The sequence below is a fragment of the Nicotiana tabacum genome, chromosome 21 (assembly GCF_000715075.1).
Source record: "Nicotiana tabacum cultivar K326 chromosome 21, ASM71507v2, whole genome shotgun sequence".
Lineage (NCBI taxonomy): Eukaryota > Viridiplantae > Streptophyta > Magnoliopsida > Solanales > Solanaceae > Nicotiana > Nicotiana tabacum.
In genome coordinates, this window is record NC_134100.1 from 13,401,256 (window position 1) to 13,422,890 (window position 21,635).

At 42.1% G+C, this 21,635-nt stretch overlaps 1 protein-coding gene across 1 annotated transcript; it reads left to right on the forward strand.

The window, feature by feature from the left end:
• Positions 1 to 19,527, forward strand: LOC142175435 (uncharacterized). The gene is made up of 2 exons (XM_075242213.1): positions 1 to 355; positions 17,326 to 19,527. The coding sequence occupies exon 2, from the start codon at positions 17,327 to 17,329 to the stop codon at positions 19,361 to 19,363; it is 2,037 nt and encodes a 678-aa protein (XP_075098314.1). The 5' UTR covers positions 1 to 355; position 17,326; the 3' UTR covers positions 19,364 to 19,527.
• Positions 19,528 to 21,635: the final 2,108 nt, after the last annotated feature.

A 21,635-nucleotide genomic window follows, 5' to 3' on the forward strand; every position in this document is an offset into this window, starting at 1 on the left:
GGAGGGAGAAATAGTGGAGGGGGTCAGTCTGGGAGAGGAGGAAGAAAGGAAAACGGGGGTTTAGAAATTCTTCAAGTCTTTTTCGTTTCTTTGCAAATTTCCAGAAAAAATAACACAAAAAAAAGTATACATATCTCTTTACTGTTTTTCTATTTCGGAATTTCAACTTTGAATTTTTGATCTGCAAACATGGAGATTGCTTGAGGTGTCCGAGTGAGAGTTTCAAGCTATCGGGCTCGAGGTTCGGTTCGTGATTTCAATCAATTTTCATTGTTGCTTCGAGTTTGATTCCAGTTGCGACTTATTAACTTCTCTGTAATTGCCGGAACTTTGATTAATCAAGAGCTAATTTCAGGTTCTTCCCTCCCCTCATTTATTTACTTGCTATTAGTGTTTTGAATCTGAGCATTAGAGGAGCTATTTTAGGATGGGTTTGAGTTATATGAACTATGAATGGATGTTGATTTCTTGCTCGGAGATGCTTAGATACTAGTATTAATTTTAGAAGTTATTTTGAGTTCATTAGGATCATGCTTGAGTATTCTGCATATTGTTGAGTTTTCTCCACGTTTCGACCCCAACATGTGGATCCATGTCTTCGTTAGGAATTTAGGTCCGACTCCAAATATTAATTTTGGCCTTAAACCTCTACATTAGATTGACATCTTCTGATATTACTGAAAATGGACGGCAACTGATTCTTTTCGGATCCTTAATTTATTTAGGTGCTTTGAAGTATATTTCTGATTTTTTTAAGATCCTCCTCAAAGAAAGTTTTTCTTAGTTTTTTTTTAAATTAGAATAGTATCTTTTGCAGTTTTGTTTAAGATAAATGGATAGGTGGTTCAAAAGTGAGGCTCTATGAGAATCGAGACATTCTTTAAATGTTGGTTTTGTTAGCTACATCTGATTTCAAAACTTTTCTTTTAGTCTTAAGAAGATTGTTGTACTAATTGGTTGGAGTAATTTGATGCATATTAAAATATTTATACCGAGTTATGTGGAGAATAGATTAAGGTAAGTAAGCCTGTTGAATCATGTATATAGTCCTCATACCTAGTTTTGGGACCTAACACAGTGAAAGATTAACTAAGGATTAAGAGGTTAACTCAGATGGGGGAGCATGAATCAAATCACCGTGTACCTGGCATTGATGACACTTGCGAACAAAACTGATACAATCCCGTTCCATGGTGAGCCAATAATAACTTGCTCAAAGTATCTTCTTTTCCCAGACATACCCGTTCATATGCGGCCCGCAAACTCCAGAATGCACTTTGACCATGATAGTTGAAGCTTCTTTAGCATCAATGCACCTCAGCAGTCCTAAATCCGGAGTCCTCTTGTACAAGATTCCTCCACTCAAGAAAAATCCACTAGCCAGACTTTGAATGGTTCTTTTTTGGTCACCTGTAGCATGTACTGGATATACCCCCGACCTGATATATTCCTTGATATCGTGGAACCAAAGCTCGCCATCGATTTCCTCTTCCACCACATTACAATAAGCATGTTGATCACGAACTTGGATATGCACGGGGTCGACATAAGCCTTGTTCGGATGATGTAACATTGACGCTAGAGTAGCCAAGGCATCAACAATCTCATTATGAATCCTGGGAATATGTCTAAATTCAACCAACCTGAATCGTTGACAAAGATCATGCAGGCACTGTCGGTACGGTATGAGCTTCAAATCTCTCATTCTCCTTGAATCTGGTGAACCAACAAATCTGAATCTCCCAAAACAAGTATTTCCTGGACTACCATGTCTATAGCTAACCTCAAACCCAGAATGCATGCTTCGTACTCAGCCATGTTGTTGGTGCAATAAAATTGAAGCTGGGCCATTACAGGGTAGTGTTGCCCTATTTTAGAGATAAGTACAACCCCTATTCCGACCCCTTTCATGTTAACAGCTCCATCAAAAAAGAGTTTCCAACCTGGCTTTTCATCATGGTCAATCTCGTCAACACACATGACCTTTTCATCAGGAAAATAAGTCTTCAGTGGCTCATATTCATCATCCACCGGATTCTTGGCCAAGTGGTCGGCCAAGGCTTGGGATTTCATCGCGGTCCGAGTCATATAGATGATGTCAAACTCTGTAAGTAAAATCTGCCACTTTGACAGTCTTCCCGTGGGCATAGGCTTCTGAAAGATATACTTTAGAGGGTCCATGCGAGAAATGACTCATCACCTCTGTTTTGTTTTTTGGCGGCGGTAACTCTTGAATGGCTTTAATCTTCGATGGGTCCAACTCAATACCGCGTCGACTGGCCACGAATCCAGCAGTTTCCTAGACGGGACACCAAATGCACATTTTGCTGGATTGAGCTTGAGGTTGTACCTACGGAGCCTTTGGAAAAACTTCCTCAGGTCCTTGAAATGGTCATACTGCTTCTTTGACTTTATGATCACATAATCTACATAAACCTCGATCTCCCTATGTATCATGTCATGAAATATGGTGGTCATCTCCCTCATGTAAGTTGCCTCAGCATTTTTCAAACCAAATGGCATTACCTGATAACAGTATGTTCCCCATGGCGTGATGAATGCTGTCTTTTCTGCATCTTCCTCATCCATCAAGATCTGGTAATATCCCGCATAACAGTCCACAAAAGACCCAATCTCATGCTTGGCACAATTATCGATCAGAATGTGAATGTTCGGCAATGGAAAATCATCCTTTGGACTTGCTTTGTTAAGATCATGGTAATCAACACATACCCTGGTCTTACCATCCTTCTTTGGTACTGGCACAACATTAGCTAACCAAGTGGGATATCTCGTGACCCGAATTACCTTTGCAGTAAGCTGCTTTGTGATTTCTTCTTTGATCTTCACACTCATATCAGTCTTGAACTTTCGCAACTTTACTTGATAGGAGGGAATGCTGGATTAGTTGGCAATTTATGAACTACCAGATCAGTGCTCAGGCCCGGTATATCTTCATATGACCATGCAAAGACATCTTTGTACTCAAATAGTGTTTTAATTATTTCCTCCTTAACTTGCGGTTCTAAATGCACACTTATCTTGGTTTCCCTAACATCATCCTGGTCCCTTAAATTGATTGCTTCAGTTTCACTCAAATTACGCTTTGGTTTTTCTTCAAATTGTTTTAGCTCTTTACTAATTTCCTCAAATGCTGCTTCTTCATCATATTCTACTTCCTGGATTGTTATTTCAGAATTATATTGGCTTTTACGACTCGGCTGAAAATTCTTCATGCATGTCACGTCACTGCAACCAGCATAAAAAGAGCTGTATAAAAGAAAAAGAGCAAAATAAAACACTATTAAGAATAACGGAAAACGGAAAATTGCATTTCATTGAAAATAAAAGGATAGAAGGGTTTTAACATCAAAACAAGCAAAAACTAAAAATCTGGATTACAACCCTGGAATAACCCAGATAACAGAAAGGAAAACAAAGCAAACTACCAAAACTCCTTCATGGTGGGGAGAGGAGTAGCTTCCCAATTGCTAAGCTTCACGTTTGGGCCAACGAGCTGCACATCTGCTTTACTAGAGCCTTCACCAACTTCTACCATATTGACCTCTTCGAACAGACTTTGGAACCTCTTGATCAGCTCTTCATCAACATCGACCACAGGTTTTGGGATTGAAGAGGTTGGAGGTTTTTTGGCCCTTGGCCTGACAAAAGACTTAGAGATGTGTGGGACGGGCTTGGGGAGCGACCATACCTTTTGTTTCAGATTTTTAACCCTTTTCACATAGCTTAGGGCCCGGAATGCATTTTCCTTCAGGAATTTTCTCAACAGACATTGTTGCGAAAGTCTGATAGAGCCAAGGTCCCTTATCATCTTCAGTTTTGATGAACGGAACAATTGTATCATTAAAAGCTGACAAGTCCTCGTCACCGTGCACAACTATTTCTTGCATGTCCCATTTAAACTTCACCATTTGGTGCAGAGAAGATGGGACTACCTTAGCAGCATGTATCCAGGTCCTGCCCATCAACAGATTGTAGGAAATAGCCACATCTAACACTTGGAATTCCATGGTGAACTCAACTGGCCCTATCGATAATTCAAGCATTATATCTCCAACAGAATCTTTACCTCCCCCATCAAAGCCTCGAACACATACGTTGTTCAAGTGGATTCTTTTGGTGTCAATCTTCAATTTTTGCAGAGTAGACAAGGGACAAATATTCGCACTAGAGCCATTGTCAACCAAAACCCTTGAGACAACAGAATCTTCGCACTTCACCGTGAGATAAAGAGCTCGGTTGTGTTCTGTACCCTCCATAGGAAGTTCATCATCTGAGAAAGTGATCCTGTTTACTTTGAAGATCTTGCTAGCTATATTTTCCAAATGATTCATTGTGATATTATTAGGAACATGTGCCTCATTCAAAATTTTCATCAAGATCCTGCGGTGTTCATTTGAATGTATCAGCAAAGACAAAAGAGAAATCTGAGCTGGTGTTTTTCTTAACTGCTCTACAATGCAATAATCCTGCACTTTCATCTTTTTCAGGAACTCCTCAGCCTCTTCCTCGGTGACCGAATTCTTTACTGGAATTTGGTTGTCCTTGAATGGTTTGGTTTTCTTTAATTCTTCTGGGGTGAAATATCTCCCAGAACGAGTCAATCCTCTAATTTCATTAACTTCTTCCTCTATTTCTTTTCCTTTGTATGTCACTATCACTTGTTTATAATTCCACGAAACAGCCTTGGCATCCACCACTGGCAGCTGGGTTACTGGTTAAATAATGACAAGGGTAATAAGAGCCCCCTTCACAACTATGACAGGCTTACTTGGTATCCCTGGTACTACCACTTTTGAACTTTCTGGACTTGCCCCGATATCTTTCGACAGCCCTTTCACGACCAACACTGGTGGTTTCAAATTGAGTGATCTCGGCTTTTATGTCACCCCTTCAACTGTCAAGGGCGTTGCTTTGGTAGAGTCTGGAGCTTTGACCAAATTGCTTTCACTGGCCCGAATCATCATGACGGACTTAGAAGACTTCTTGGACTCCCCATCCTTATGAACTATTTCAATCATGTGTGTCTCTGTATAGGCTGGCAAAGGGTTTTGGTTGATGTTTGGCATATCTGGGCTTTGGGCTACAATTTTGTTTGTATCAATGAGCTCCTGGATTTCCCGTTTCAAATGCCAACACTTCTCTATGTCATGCCCTAGAGCATCAGAACAATAGGCGCATCTTAGGGAATAATCGAGGTTCTTTGGAGGGGGATTTGGTATCTTTGACTCAATCGGCCTCAATACATCCAACTGCCATAACCTTTGAAACAAATTAGCATAGGATTCTCCAAGCGGGGTAAAAGCTTGTTTCCGTTGCTGCCTCTCTCTCCTATACTCTAGCCTTGATCAAAAATTTGAACCAGTGGGGTTTTGATAGGGTTGTGGGGGTGGATAGGTATTTTGTAGGGCTGGGTAGATATTCTGCGGAGCTGGAGCACGCCATTGCGGGTAAGGAGGGGGTTGAGCATATGACTGTGCATAGTGAACAAGGTATTGGGATGGCATGGCTGAGTATTGGGGGTTTTGCGGGGAAAAGTAATGTTGAGGTGGATTATATGGAGCTTGGGCGTAGGTTTGAGGTCGGGGTTGAGGATGGGTGTATTGATGAGGTGAACCCCTCTGGCCATGCCATGATCCGGAGACAACCATAGCGGCATCTTCCTTCTTCTTCTTGCCTAGCTAACTTCTGGTACCACTCTGGATTGCCTGGGTGGTTGCTTTTATAGCAGAATAGCTCATGATCTTACTCGACTTGAGCCCCTCTTCCACCATTTCTCCCATCTTCACCACATTATTGAAAGACTTACCAATGGCTGAGATCAAGTGGCCATAATAAGTGGGCTCCAGGGCTTGAAGAAAGTATTTAACCATCTCGTCTTCTTCCATCGGAGGATTGACTCGTGCAGCTTGCTCCCTCCATCGGAACCCATATTTTCTAAAGCTTTCACTGGGTTTCTTTTCCACCTTGGTCAGAGATAGGCGGTCTGGAACAATGTCTATATTGTACTGAAAGTGTCGGGCGAAGGCCTGAGCCATATCGTCCCAGGTGTACCACCTGCTAGCGTCCTGGCGGGTGTACCATTCTAAAGCTGCTCCACTCAGACTTTGGCTGAAGTATGCCATTAGTAATTCGTCTTTTCCCCCAGCGCCTCTCATTTTACTGCAATAACCCCTCAGATGAGCTACAGTATCCCCATGGCCATCATACAAGTCAAACTTGGTCATCTTGAACTCGGGAGGCAGTTGGATATCGGGGAACAAACACAAATCCTTATAGGCCACACTCACCTGATATCCTAACCCTTGCATATTTCTCAATGATTGCTCCAGACTCTGTACCTTCCTAAACATCTCTTTTTGCTCTGCGTTCTTGGGTGGTTTGTCAATTTCAACATGAGGCTCAAATTAGGGAGTGTAAGAGTAAGGATCTGGGACTTTGAAGGTGGGCTTCGGTGCATAGTAGTGGGCATCTGGAGCGGGGAATGCGAGCTCACTAGAGGATTGGTGGAGGGTAGCTTGTGAAGGGGGTACAAAAATAGGAGCAGATATCAGAGTAGGGTATGAGATTGTTTTGGCTAGCGGAGCATGAACAGTTTGGGCTGAAGTGTCGGGGTAGTTGTGGTAAGAGGTAAAGCTGAGTGCATGTTGTGGGGAAAGATCAATGGTATTGGGCATCTGGGATTGAGAGAGTGGTGGAATGGAAGTAGGGTTTTCTGTGTAGTTGGTAGGGAACGAGGGTGGAGGGTGTCCCTTAATCCAGGCCTGATACATTTCCGCCATATGATGCTTCAACCTTCGGACCTCCTCTTGCAGTTCCGATTCCGACTCAACTATCTCCCTTGGCAGGTCTACAACTCCAGTGTCTGCTTCCTTGCTAGCGATGACTATTTTACGCTTTGATCGGGTGTTGTATGGATGACTTGCTAGTATGCCAACAAACTAACCACCTTCCTGAATTTAAATAAAGATAACAGAGGACAACAACACAAAACCACCATGTTAGCGTTAGGACATTTATCATGTGATAATATCACATTATGTGCAATGCACCTAGCAACAATTAACGGTTCTAAAATGGCTTTGAGGGTCGTAGGGTCATATGGCATCATCCTGATTTGCTCATTTTGATCCTTCCTTCTCTTTATTTTCCAACACCTCTTATCACTTTTTTTCTCTTTTATCTCTCTCTCTCTCTCTCCCTCTCTTTTCTTCTTTTTTCTCTTTTTTTTTGAACCAAAAATGATTTGATCGAACCCGATGTAGGTTGCCTACGTATAATGTCCCTCATAAATCAGACCAAGCGTAGTTCTGGAAAAGTGATGGAAAATAAACTAAAAATAAAATCTTTTTTGGGGATTTTTCATTTAAAAACGTTTCGATATTAAAATACAATGGGAAGTATGATAATGAGAAACATGACAGACTCGACTACACTATGAAAGGCTCTGACACTACCTAAAGGACTCAGTACTCCTAGACAAGACACGAAAGTAAAGGACAACATAAGGCAATCTCAAAACATCTAAATAGAATGACTCCTCAAACTGCTCCTGAATTCGACGGTCCTGGCTGGGACGGGTCCGATGAAGATCCGGATGGCCCTGTCAATCCTGTCGAATCTAAGCTCTGTATTATACCCTGCAAGGACACCTCGAAGCTGGGAATGAGAATCCTGGAATGCGCGCCTGCATCTGGAAGGCTGACTCTAGTAAGGTACTCACGGTGCTGTCCTATGTTCTCTACCAACCCTGCCAATTGTGATCTCAGTGACTGAAGTGTAGCTCGAACCCCAACCCTTTCTGCTGCATGGGCCTTCTCTGCCTGGGTAAATCGATCCATCAACTGTCTAAGCAATATCTGTGAGGTGGCCTCCTCGTCAAATACTCCTCTAACACGTCGGGGCAATCGTCTGCTAACCCCTCGCTGAGTAGATTGTAGCCATATGAAGTACTCATGGGTATACCCAGGTGAATGTGGGTCAGCAGCTAAAGTATCCCTACCCATCTTCATTGCATGACGCCAATAGGTTTGGATGTCGACCTCCTTATGCGGCATAGTGTCAAATTCCCTAATGAAGTCATGAGAATTAGGAATGTAGGGGACTTCTTGCCGCCTCCCTAACTGACGCATCACTCTAGCAGGGGTATATGGTCTAGTACACCAAAGTCCAATCAGTACCAAGAAGTCTTGCACACGAGATCCTGCTAAGATCACGTCCAAATCAATCCATAGGTATGACCACAAAATCTTCTCTTCAGTCAAGGATCCTAAATAATCAACCCAATCCTGAACTCCGAGTGGTAAGGCAAACTTATCAAACATCATCATATGCTCGATGCACTTCACTCGATCTCTCAGACAACGGTCAATCACATCTTTTTCAAACATGGTGGCGGGATGTAAGTGTTCCATCATCCACAGCTGTAGCAACAAGTTGCTTCACTCAAAGAACCTCCCACCTTCTCGAATTCTGGTCAAAGCACGATAGATCTCTGCCAAAATTGTCGGAACCACGGTGACCTTACTACTGTGTTTATCATGAAAGAGTGCAAAGGCTATTGACCCCAGACGCGTGCTAATATATCTATCCTCCAAAGGAAATACCAGGAGACCCAATAATGTAATAGTGAAGACCATAGGACTTCTCTTCTTCCAAGAATCATATGATTTGGAAAACTCATCTACGAAGGTCTCATACCCCGTAGGACGAGCAAACCTCTCGAATAAAAAGTCCAAAGGTACCCAAGATTGATCTAGACATCCCATGTGAGTTTCCAAATCCATCCCTATGATCTTAAGGAACTTGGTGCTTGAATGAGCCCTTGTGTAAATCAAATCCTTGTCTAGGTATGGCAGGCGGGTTAACCCGGCTATCTCAGCTAAGGTGGGTGTCATCTCAAGATCCCCAAACTTGAATACCATTCCCTGTGGGTCCCAAAAAGTCAACATTGCTTCTACAAGGTCGGTACGGGGAGCGATGTTCATCAAAGAAATAAGAGTCCCTAATTTACCCATCAAATCATGTTGCTCCAATAATGTGAACATGTTCCATCATTTTACTAGCCTTCTAGGGACTTTGACCACCATTGATATTCTAGCATTGGTGAGTGGATCCATACCTGAATGGGAAAAACATGGTTAATGACTCAAGACATTATGTGACACCACGACATTTCCTAGGGGACGGTTGGGCTATTTCTGCAAAATGGCCTGAAGGGCCAAAAGTGGCTAAAGATGCAAACTCAAGAAAGGTGACCTCAAAGACATGGGAATACCTCAGTAAAGCTTATATGAATTCTAACTCTTAATAATCATGGCCAAAAAACTAATTTGCAGAAATGACCCGTTTTACAAAAAGCAACCGATATGGCCAAAAGTGGCTAAAGATGCAAACTTGAAAAGGACGGACCTTACAATAATATGACATCTGGTTGTGGACTCAAGATCCTAATGGGTTATTGAACCATCTTTGCGAAAATGACCCCAATTTGCAAGAATGGCCGATGTGGCCGAAAGTGGCTAGAAATACAAGATATGGCTAAGACCCCGCAAAGCCAAGAACCTAAGACACTAGGAAGACTGGACCCTATGTGGGTTACCTACGTATCCCCTCCCGAAAGACGAGAATCAGATTCGCGTAGTTCGGGAAGATCGAACATGGAGGAAAGCTCAAAAACAAAATGCAACTAATTTGGGAAAACCATTTTTTGTCCTTTTGAAAATGGTGGAAAATGTAAAATCTTTTTGAATTTTCTTTTTCTCCTTTTTTTTGAATTTTTTGGAAAATGATAAAAGATGTAAAATCTTTTTGAATTTTCTTTTTCTCCCTTTTTTTTAATTTTGTTTTGATTTTTTTTTTGGAAAATAATGGACAAGTGTAAAATATTTTTTTTTTGGATTTTCTATTTCATTTTATGGAAAATAATGGGGAAAGTGTAAAATCATTTTGGATTTTCTATTTTCTATTTTTTTTGTCTTTTTGGAAAATAATGGAAAAGTGTAAAACTTTTTGGATTTTCTTTTTCATTTTTAGAAAATAATGGGAAAGTGTAAAATCACCTACTTTATTTTATATTTCACCCTCAAATATCCTTGGTCCGCCAAATGACTCTTTTACACCTAAAGAGATGCAACATGTAGCACATAGGGATGATTTCTTTTTGGGCCATAAGCCCATTTTGACATAATTTGGGTAGGCCTCCTACAACGGGACACGGTGCCCGGGACCGAACCCTGCAAGGTTTGAATGATATGATGCACATAAGTATGACCTAAAGGCTGACCTACGGTTGGGGTTCACTAGACAAGGCAATTTGGGGCGGCACGTGGTCGATGACGGCTACTCTAGCTGTCCGCCCACTCCACGCTCCCACGCCACCCCCTAAAGACACGGGTGACTCACAAAAAGGCCGTGTACACTCAAACGTACTCCAGAAAACTTGTTGCAGAAAGAAGACTCGGGGTTATGCAAATGATGACAATTTATAAAGCAGTAACACATAAGGGAAAAAATGTAAACAAATAAGCAACTAGCAAATAAAACGACATAAACAAAATAAAAATCAAATAAAGCAAATAAAACACATAAAAACCTCAATCGAAAATCCTAAAAAGCCAACAACATCAAGTACTAGCTCGAACCTGCAACTCCCCAGCAGAGTCGCCAGAGATGTCGCACCCCTTTTTTTTACAACCTCACTAAACTCTCTTAAATTAATAAAAAGATTTAGTAAAGCTTGAAAAGAGATTTTTAATTAAAAAGTGACCAAATGTGTTCAGAAGGAATAACTCAGAGTCGTCACCTGACATTTGATTTCGCTGTGTCAGGTCACCATTTTTTTTTTCTAAAAATAATTTTTCCTTTCAAAATACTTGAGACTCCAAAACTAAGTCTGCACCAGAGATTCGGGCAAGGGGGCTCATTTGACTCGGGGAGAAGGTGTTAGGCACTCCCCAAGTCCCGTAACTAGTACGGTTGCGTACTTCTTCTAGTTGGCTTTTAAAATATTCAATTGAGGTAGAAAACACAAAAAAAGGAAAATAAACACATAAGAGGTTCGATGTCATCTCCACCTAAATAAAAGAAAAAGAAAAATGAAAATAATATAAAAATACTACAAGTTTCTACTTTTGACCTCCATTTACATTCACTTCGGGGCATACCCCTGAATAAAATATATACAAATCCTTCGGGACATTTCCCGGATAAATTTAACTAAGGGAAGCGACCTCTCGCCTCGCAATTATCAGAAGTCCTAAGCTTGCCTACCTAATGTAGTCGGCCTAACATGCTCAAAATGAGAATAAGTAATAAGACAAAAACTAAAAGAAATTCAACTCGGGGTCGTGTTCTATGTATTTAAACCAAGCCCAATTCCTATAACATGCGAGCAAATGTTAATCACTAATGGGATGGGCCCCCCGATTCCCACATCCCCAACAACATCCAAAGCAATTATAGAAACAAGAATATAAGAAAAAGTTAGTAAAATTAAAGGTGAATTTGAGCCATGGGAAGTGCCATTAAAAGATGACAATGTCTGCACCTTGGCCCTTTGTTGTTTGGGGCATGGATGTTATTGGACCAATTGAGCCGACAGCGTCAAACGGGCATAGGTTTATTCTGGTGGCCATTGATTACTTTACCAAGTGGGTCAAAGATGTAATTTTCAAGTCCGTGACCAAGAAGGCAGTGGTGGATTTTGTTCATTCAAACATCATTTGTCGGTTCGGGATTCCCAAGATGATAATCACAGACAGTGCTGCTAATCTTAATAGTCATTTGATGAAAGAGGTATGCCAACAGTTCAAGATCATGCATCGGAACTCCACTCCGTATTGCCCCAAGGAAAATGGAGCTATTGAGGCTTCCAACAAGAACATAAAGAAGATACTTTGTAAGATGGTTCAAGGTTCTAGGCAGTGGCATGAAAATCTGCCTTTTGCCTTACTAGGTTATCGCACTACTGTTCGCACTTCAGTAGGTGCAACTCCTTATTTTCTAGTATATGGAACTGAGGCAGTTATACCTGCAGAAGTTGAGATTCCATCCCTTCGGATCGTTACAGAAGCTAAAATTGATGATGATGAGTGGGTCAAAACCCGGCTTAGAGCAGTTGAGTTTGATTGATGAGAAACGATTGGCTGCAGTATGTCATGGTCAATTGTATCAGAAAAGAATGGCAAGAGCATACAACAAAAAGGTGCGTCCTCGGAAATTCGAAGTGGTCCAGATGGTATTGAAATGCATCCTTCCTCATCAGGTGGAAGCCAAAGGCAAGTTCGCCCCAAACTAGCAGGGGGCGTTCGTTGTGACAATAATTTGCCCAATGGTGCTTTGTATTTAACAGACATAGAAGGCAAATGTGTAGATATGGCTATCAATGTTGATACAGCTAAGAGGTACTATATATGATTTCCTAGATTACCTTCAGTTGTACTTTGTACTTGGCATGTTCGAAGTTGAAATGACGAAGGCATTTTGTTCCACTACCCAAACACTTTCATCCTTTGCTACCCCTTTTGAGCCTTATTTATTTTCTTTCACACCCCTTGTAAGCACGTGATTTTTGCTTTACGAGCAATCGCTCCAAAAGAAAATAAAAATAGTGACAAATGATTTCGCTGTACAATTTTTCGATCTTTCCGTGACATGTGTTGTTAGTCGTTTGTGAGTCTGTCCATTTTGCATCTAGTCCTTATCAAACAAAAATACAAAAAATATATGTGGCGTTAAGAGAAAATTCAAAAAATATAAATATATGTGCATCGTCCGTTTTAGGTTGTGATTTAACTTACTTGGTATGATAATTATGTTGAAATGCCATATTGTTATTTGTTTTAATTTCATTTGTTTTATTAATTATTTTTATTTTTATTTTTATTTTAAATTGGAAAACAAAAGAAAGTTGAAATCAATTTGGGCCCAAAAAATAAGACAAAAACAGGCCCAAACCAACGATCTGACCCGGTCCAAACCCAGCCTGCCCAGGCACGGACTCAAACGACGTCGTATCGGCGTCCCCATTTGAAGCCGTTGATCTGATTCAAAGGAACGGTCCAGATCAGGTTGTCCAACTCACCTCAACGACGCCGTTTCAGGCAAGTTGAATCTGAGCCGTCCAACCTCATTGATCCAACGGTCCCTGGTTCCCTCATGACCCGACCTATTTAGCCGGTTTAACCCAACCCCTCACCTAAACCAAAACGACCCCGTTCCCATACCAAACGACCCCGTCCTGTTACCCACCAATAGATCTAAGCCGTTCAGATCACTTGATCTAACGGCTCCAATCTCTCTTCCCCTTCCATATATAAACTTGACCCTTTACCCCGCACCCCCTATCCAAACCCCCCCTTCAGTCATCTCCTTCCCCAAGCTGAAACCCCAAACCCTAGCAAGCCTCCCTAGCTTCCCCTCCGCCAAAACCCGGCGGCACGAACGCCGGTGACCACCCCCTTCACACCCCTAAAGCATCCAACCACCCTGAACACGAATCCACTAACCACGAACCTCGAATCACCTCCTATCGTCTCGAATCTGTATTTGAAGATTCGAGACAAAACTCGATCTATGCCAAACCACCCCATCTTCATACCAGACACCCCCCTGACCGTCCTCGTGACCAAACCAAGCTTGGTTTGGTCCGAATCTACCCACAACTCCCAAAAATCCATATCTGAAAATCCAGACTTTAGAACACATGCACATGGGGAATCCGGCCGGTTTGGACATGGGTTTGAGGTCTAATAGACCTTAATCAAAGTGTTCTCATGTGAGAACACCCTGATTAAAGTTTGTTCGGCCTCAAAAGTTCGAAGTTGAATCAGATTTGGGTCTGTTTGATTTAAACATTTTCGGTAAGTTTTCCTTTCTTTTGTTTTATTTCTAAATAAGTTGTCAGCATATTTCTTTGTGTTTGTTTGTTATTTTGTTATTTTTCATTCGGATTTCTTCCATCTCTGTTAAAGGCCTTTTATTTGGCCAATTGTCTTCTGTTTGTGTTCTGAATATACCCTGTGATATACGTGTTCATCAATTAGATTAATCGTCAAGCGAGTTTAATTCATATAAGTTCCCAGTGTTTGAACAAATTTATCTGAGGTCATTCGGGACTCTATACATGTTGTTTATATGAACGATTGATTGTTATGTGTTACGATTAATATAGTCGAGTCGATATATGTCGTCAATTAGTTTCAATCGTTAATGGTAACAACTTGATTCGTATTGCTTATTTCTGCTGTGATCGTATTTGAGTCTCATTAGGAACTGAATTGTATTGCCTGTTGATTTTGTTCAAATTAAATTAAAAGAACATCTAGGGGAAAGGTTATAATGGCAGATTCAGATTTTGGTTTTTAAACACAATACCATTTGGTTTGGACCGTGGGCAGCATGTGTATGGTTAGCTTTAAGGGATTAAAATAATTGGACAGCATGTGCTGTCAGATTATATTCCTACTGCCCATACTTTAGACAAATAAACAAGTGATCAGTACACTTTAACAACCAAAAAGAGAGAGGGGCTGTCAGGGATTTCATGGGAGCTTGGTTATTTAAAACAAGTGAGTGGAAAAGCAACAGGGGGGGCAATTTTGAGTTGTAAAACAGACTGTAAAGTGTTAAGGTTAGGCTATAAAAGAGGAGACCTTCCATTAGAAAAGGGAGTTGATTTTCGAGTCTTGAGAGAGTCTGTGAGTAAGAAAACTGGAAAAGGAAAAAACAGGAATAAATTTCAGAACATTGTGAATGAGTATTGCCTAGAAGAAACTGTGTAAGAATCCAGTTTGATCAGGTTGTCTTCGTGGCTTTGCTTTTTCTGTCGTTTGCCAAGTTTTCTTGTGGTCATTGGATTTCTGTTGCTGTTACATTCAACATTCTGGGCTGTTATTTCCTACTCTGTTTACTGGGATTGCCCATTTGTTGTTCGACTCTTTGCTGAGCTTCATCATCGTTGTTGCTGTGTTGTTGCTGTGTTGTTGCTGTGAATCTGCTGTGCTGTTGTTTGCTGTGTACTATTCAGCTGATCCTTTTCCTTCTTCTTTTGTTCCTCTATACCGGGTACACAACTAATACTGTCCATGTAATTTGAAAGTCGAGCATGAATACAAAAGGGAAGATTTGAAGACATCTATGTCCACATGTAGTTGCTATATAGATGATTATGTAGTGTGTAATGGTTTATAATCTTGTTTGGGTATTGGATTTTGTCCTTTCATATAGTGAATACAAAAAAGGTAGTATGGTTTAATATCATATGTTGGTTAGGTTAACAGACAAAAGGATTGGCAGTATACTAGGCTATGTCTTGAAAAATTAGTTGTGTTTTGCAATTAGCGTTCTCTTTTAATGCATGTCAAAGAATAAAACTATCCGCCTTAGTTAATTTTCATTCTCTTTTGATAAACTGCCTCGTTATAATTATCAAGCCACACCCTTATCACAATTAGCACAAGTCCGCGCCCCTCAACCTTATGAAGGTCGAGCCCAGGTCAAAACGGACCAAACAGACCCGCCTCGGATAAACAATGGCCCAGGTCTGGCCCATCCCGCATGAGCTGGATTTGGGCCCATAATATTCGATCAGCTGTCCGTATGCATGGTCATGTTTCCTTATTCTGTAAAAACGTTTCGGATCCTGCTGTAAATAATCTGCAAGCATGTAAATAATTAAGAGATTTTCTTTTATTTTAGAGACGAACTTAATAGGAAATATAGTCATTATAGGTTTATCCTTTAAAAATAAAAATGAGACGAGCCTCGACAAACAAAAATGTAGAATCTGCAGGGCCCTCTAAATGTATATATTAAATACTTAGATTCCGGGACGGGCCGTTTAGCAAATTTCACGGCCCTTCCTAAAATAATAACGCGATAGTCTTTTAGGCGCGTGTTTAATAATTTACTTTCTTAAAACTTGGGGTGTGCATTTCATGCGACCCAAATCCAAATCCCAAAATGTCAAATAAGATATGTTCCGGATTGTGGGTGCATTTCATGTGACGCAGTCCAAAGACATGTTTTAAGCGACGTTCACATTCCTAATAATAATAATTAATAAAGTGGTTAAAAGATAAAATTTGCACATGGTTCATAATTGTATTAAACATCAGATAAACAAGCCGAATATAACAGTTGAGCGACCGTGCTAGAACCACGGAACTCGGGAATGCCTAACACCTTCTCCCGGGTTAACAGAATTCCTTATCCGGATTTCTGGTATGCAGACTGTAATATAAAGTCATTATTTTCCTCGATTCGGGATTAAAATTGGTGACTTAGGACACCCTAAATCTCCCAAGTGGCGACTCTGAAATAAATAAACAAATCCCGTTTCGATTGTCCTTTAATTGGAAAAACTCCCCCTGCGCCTGCGGGCGCGGAAAAAGGAGGTGTGACAGCTCTGGCGACTCTGCTGGGGATCTACCCAGAACCACTGGTTCAGGGTTAGAAATTCGAGCTTAGATAAATTGTTATATTTGGCTTTATCTGATTTTTTTACATGTTTTAAGCCTAATGTGCTAAATGTTGCTTTTACCGCTTTGATACTATGTGAACTGTATATAAATTGTGCCGAAATCCATCTTCTCTCTGAGTCTTCTAAATCATGAAGAAGGGCGTACTTCGTATGACTTCTTTTCTGTATAGTGTCAAATCCCAATTTAGAACGAGGTTCGGATAAGTTGCTAAGCCGGTGAAGCTTCTGTATTCCCGGTACGCTGCCCCCCCTCGGCTCGAGCTGTCCGCTCGGGTAAGCCAGGTCTAGAACAAACACCCAGGTTCTGAACCTAGTATAACAAAGCCACATGCCGGATCCCTAGTAGGAGCGTTTATTTGCATCACGTGCATTTGACTTAGGGGACTCAACACAGGGGTTGGGTCCGTCTAGGAATAGCAACCTGAAATAGAAAAGGGCCATCCTGATGCATCCTACTCACTGCTTGTGCATTTATTTGCTTCAAACATGCATGATGACCGGTTTTGAATGTTGGGAAATTTTTACAAAAAAATTATATATATATATAAAATAAAATAAAAAATAGAAATAAACAGACCAGTTAGTTTATCACCCGAACTACGTCGGTTTGATTCTCACCGGATGTGAGATACGTAGGCAACCCTCATCGGGTCCAACTCTTTTTCCATTTTTACCAAAAATGATATACCATAAAGCATATATGTATATATGTATACACATGTATATAAATAAATTTTTTTGTTTTTGTCCAAAGATTTTTGGTTAGAGTCAAAATAAAGGTTTTTGTTTTCACCTAAAAGGTCACCCTAATAAATGTGCAGGATGAACACAGAGCAAAATGAACCATTCTCAGCCCTTAGCGAGGTCCCTCTACAACTCCACATGTGGTGGAATGACTTGGAAGCCGATAGCAAAGGGGTAATAGGAAGAATATTGGGAGGTTTTGTAAATTTGTTGGGTGTTGAGCCGAGGACAGATATTCTTGAAGCTCTAATACCATTTTGGGACCCCACCTGCAATGTATTCCGTTTTGTTGACTTTGAACTCTCACCGACACTTGAGGAAGTTGCCGGATATGCGGGACTGAATGAGAGGTTAAGAGGGCAATATTTGCTTTCGCCAAGGCCAGTGTCCCCACATGCGTTTCTGGATCTACTAAGCATTAGTCGGAAGGTACAACATGACGATTTATCGAGAGGGTGTTGTGATCTCCATTTCTTGTATCAGCGGTACGGGACCCCGCAGGGTTTCGAGGAACCGAACCTTGGGCTAACTCACGGCGGGAACAGAAACAAATGGGAAGCAAGACGTATTTTGGCTTTTATCACAGCATTCTTGGGAGTCATGGTCTGCCCAAGGAAGGACAAAAAGATAGAGATAGGTCTGGTAGGGATGGCCGACGTGGCAATCAAAAGAACCAATAGTACTGTGGTTCCTTTGATTTTGTCCGAAATCTACCGGGCTCTGACTATATGCCGAGAAGGAGGCAAGTTCTTCCAAGGTTGCAACCTGTTACTTCAGCTATGGATGCAGGAACACCTCCATCACCGAGTAGGATACATGAACCACGGGTTGACCGAGAGGAGCTGTATCAGCGGATTCAAGAAGCGCATGACAGGCGCCAGATTTCCTGAAGGTGTCGAAGAATGGTTTACACGGCTAAGGTCAACAACATCTGACCAAATTGAATGGGCATTTGGTTGGTTGACTGATACTGAGGTTATCTACATGTCGGCTGAAGAATGTCATGTTCTCTTAATGGGGCTTCGCAGCATCCAGCCATATGCCCATCATCGGGTATTACGACAACTGGGCAGGTTTCAAGTAGTCCCTAATGATGAAAATCTGAGCAAGCATGCCTTGGAATTGAGCCCGGGAGTCATATTCCCCGAGGGGAAGATTAGAAAACTGTGGCATGAATGTAGATTCTTGGAGCCCAAAACCATGGTACGAGAGCTAGCTAAAGGTGAGGTAGACCCAAAGTACGGTGCTTGGTTCGAAAGAAGGTTTCAGACTCGGCGAAGACCTGCTAAAAGGGCCCACGTCCAACACTTCACCAATGATTCACAAGAGCAATGGGGATGGTTAAAAAGGGAGAAAGGTTACCGGGTCGAAATCGGGAAGCTAAAGCAACAAGTTGAAAGGCTTGTATTTGAGAACAATGTACAAGTCGCCTCGGAGCAGGCTGAAAGAAACAAGTTAGCCCAAGAAAACCAAACCTTGAAGGCCCGCCTTCGCCAAGCCAGTAAGAGTAACGTTGACCGACAGAAGCGTCGCTCTGATGAAAGATTGATAGCAAGTTTGAGAAATCAGGTCATCCAAGGCCAAGAAGAATTAGAACAATCAAGAGCTTGCATAACAAGGATGAAGGTCAGAGGGGCAAAGTACGCAATGGCCCGGAAGCAGCATTTGCAACAGGTCATAAGGGATTATGAAATAAGCGTCAGAATATTAAGGGAGACGAGCTCCACTCTACATGATCGGATCGTCAAACAAGCACGAGACGCCCAGGCCGACAGAAGACAGTGCTACGATGCAATGGACTGCATGGAAAGACAAATGGAGTTGTTTCAGGATCAACTTGCTGACAATGCTCAGGCACTGAGGTTAAAAAACCAACAAATCAGGCAGTTGCTCAGTGAAAGAGATGACATCCGAGCAAGGATTGATGAAATAGGGCATTACATCTACATGAAATGCTTGGCATGTGAGCAAACACCTCGGAAGACCCTCCTTGTTTCCATCATGGGCTGCGTCCGCCGGATTATGAACGAGTTGAAGAACCTGCAAAGAGACCTTACACCTAGAGCCGCGGAAAGGCCGAATGATGTCTCGCGGGCCCTTAAATGGGAGAATTAGTTTTGGTCAAGTCCTGTTTATTTGGCTTTGGTTGTTTTTTCCATATGTTGTTTTCTTTTCATCAAACCAAGTTTAAAACCGTGGAGTCTGTACTTCTGCTATTTTTATTTTAAGTACTGTGTAATAGCAAATTTTGATAATGAAATTAAGTGACTCCAGAAGAATTACTGTGTGTCTTTGCTTTGAGGCAGAACTACGCCTGGTCTGATTCACGCGAGGACGTGATACGTAGGCAATCCCCATAAGATTCAACCGCTTTTAATAAATAAATAAAAGAAAATGTAAATAAAATAAAACGCAGAGTTTCGCAAAATACTTTAAAGAGACGAATGAACGAGCCGGAATGACGCATGTGGTTTGAAGCAAAGCATGTAGAAACGGTTAACTGCCTAGGTGCATTGCATCCTCTATGTGTTATGATCAAATCTGTTAAGCTCTAACACTAACAAAGTTTGTTGTTGTCTGATACCAGACAGTTAGTTGTTAAAGAATTCTGGCAACACATTCATACCAAACCAGATCCAAAGGACCGGTAGCAACAAGCATGACTACTTCTGAGAATAGTAATGAGGAAGAAAGGCCGATGAGCCAGTTGCTAAAAGAGGCAATGGAAAAGATTGAAAGGATGGGACTAGAGATGCATGCAATGCAGCTAGCCCTGGCCAAAACGCAAAAGAGCCCTGAGACATTGGGACACGTGCCGGAGTACCCTCACTCTGGCCCTTCCACAAGCCGCCCAAATCCCCTCTATCATCAAGAAAGAAGCCCTCATGATTCCCAAGCTCCACCACCCCATCAACCTCTCCCAACACCCAATATTCCCATTTTTGTGGGACCTGCATCAGCCCCTTTGCAGCGAACGACCAGTGAGCCATTGTTTCAGGCTCACGATACACAATACTATCCCCCTGAGCCTACATTCCACGCACCGGAACCACAGGCTTACAATCCCCATTTGGAAATACCGGCAGAGGTTGAGAAGCCGGTTAAGGCCCCTGAACAGGATGAAGTGTTAAAAAAGTTCAAAAGCCTGGAGCAATCCTTCAGGAACTTGCACGGGCTGGGCAATCAAGTCAGCGTGGCATACAAAGATCTGTGCCCTTTCCCAGATGTCCAACTCTCGGCTGGGTTCAAGATGCCCAAGTTTGATTTATATGAAGGGCACGGTGATCCCATGGCACATTTGCGGGGATTCTGTAGCAAAATGAGAGGGGCAAGAGGCAAGGATGAGCTTTTGATAGCTTATTTCGGCCAAAGTCTGAGCGGATCTGCACTGGAATGGTATACCAGGCAGGATTTCAGCAGGTGGTACACGTGGGATGACCTGGCGCAGGCTTTTGCAGGTCATTTCCAGTACAATCTGGAGATAGTCCCTGACCGTCTCACGTTATTGAGAACTGGGAAGAAACCCGGAGAAAGTTTTCGCGAGTTCGGGTTCCGCTGGAGAGAACAAGCAGCTAGAGTCGATCCTCCCATGAGAGAGGGAGAGATGGTGGACTATTTTTTGCAGACATTGGATCCAACCTACTTTGGTCACTTGGTGACAACGGTTGGAAAATCGTTCAACGAGGTGGTCAAAATAGGGGTCATGATAGAAGAAGGTTTGAGGTCGGACAAGATCTTGAACTATTCGGCGCTTAAGGCCACAACCCAGGCTATTCAAAGCGGCACGGGAGGTGCGTTGAGAAGAAAGAAAGAAGAGGTTGCCACGATCGAGGCAGGCAGTTGGTCCAGGGCTGGCAGGCCACATTACAACCAACCCAGGCCTCACAGGTCAAACTACCCATACAACCCACCACAAAATTTCTATCCACCTCGAGAACCACATTGTTCCGTACACCAAGCCCAGGTATACACTCAGCCTCCGGTTCGCCCACAATGGCGCGCACCGGCTCCCTAGAACATATATGCACCACCACAAAACACTTACCCTCCACCAAGGGCATATAGAAATCCTTCAGGGGCAGGTTTCCGGGGAAATCCAGATGCCAGAAATGACAGGTTGCGGAAGCAAAGAACCTTCACCGAACTGGGAGAAACCTACACCGCTGTGTTCCACAAGCTGCGGCAATTGGGTTTGGTTAGTCCTGTCCATACACGGGAACCAAATCCCCCGCCTCAGAATTTGGATCGTTCAATCAGTTGTGAATACTGTTCAGGGATGCTCGGGCACGATACCGAGAAGTGTTGGAAGTTAAGGCATGCCATACAGGATCTTATTGACACCAATAAGATCGAGGTCTAGACACCGGAGGCTCCTAACATCAACCAA

What these genes read in the sequence shown, in the direction of transcription:
- LOC142175435 (XM_075242213.1), top strand. Translation starts at nt 17,327, where the DNA reads ATGAACACAGAGCAAAATGAACCATTCTCAGCCCTTAGCGAGGTCCCT.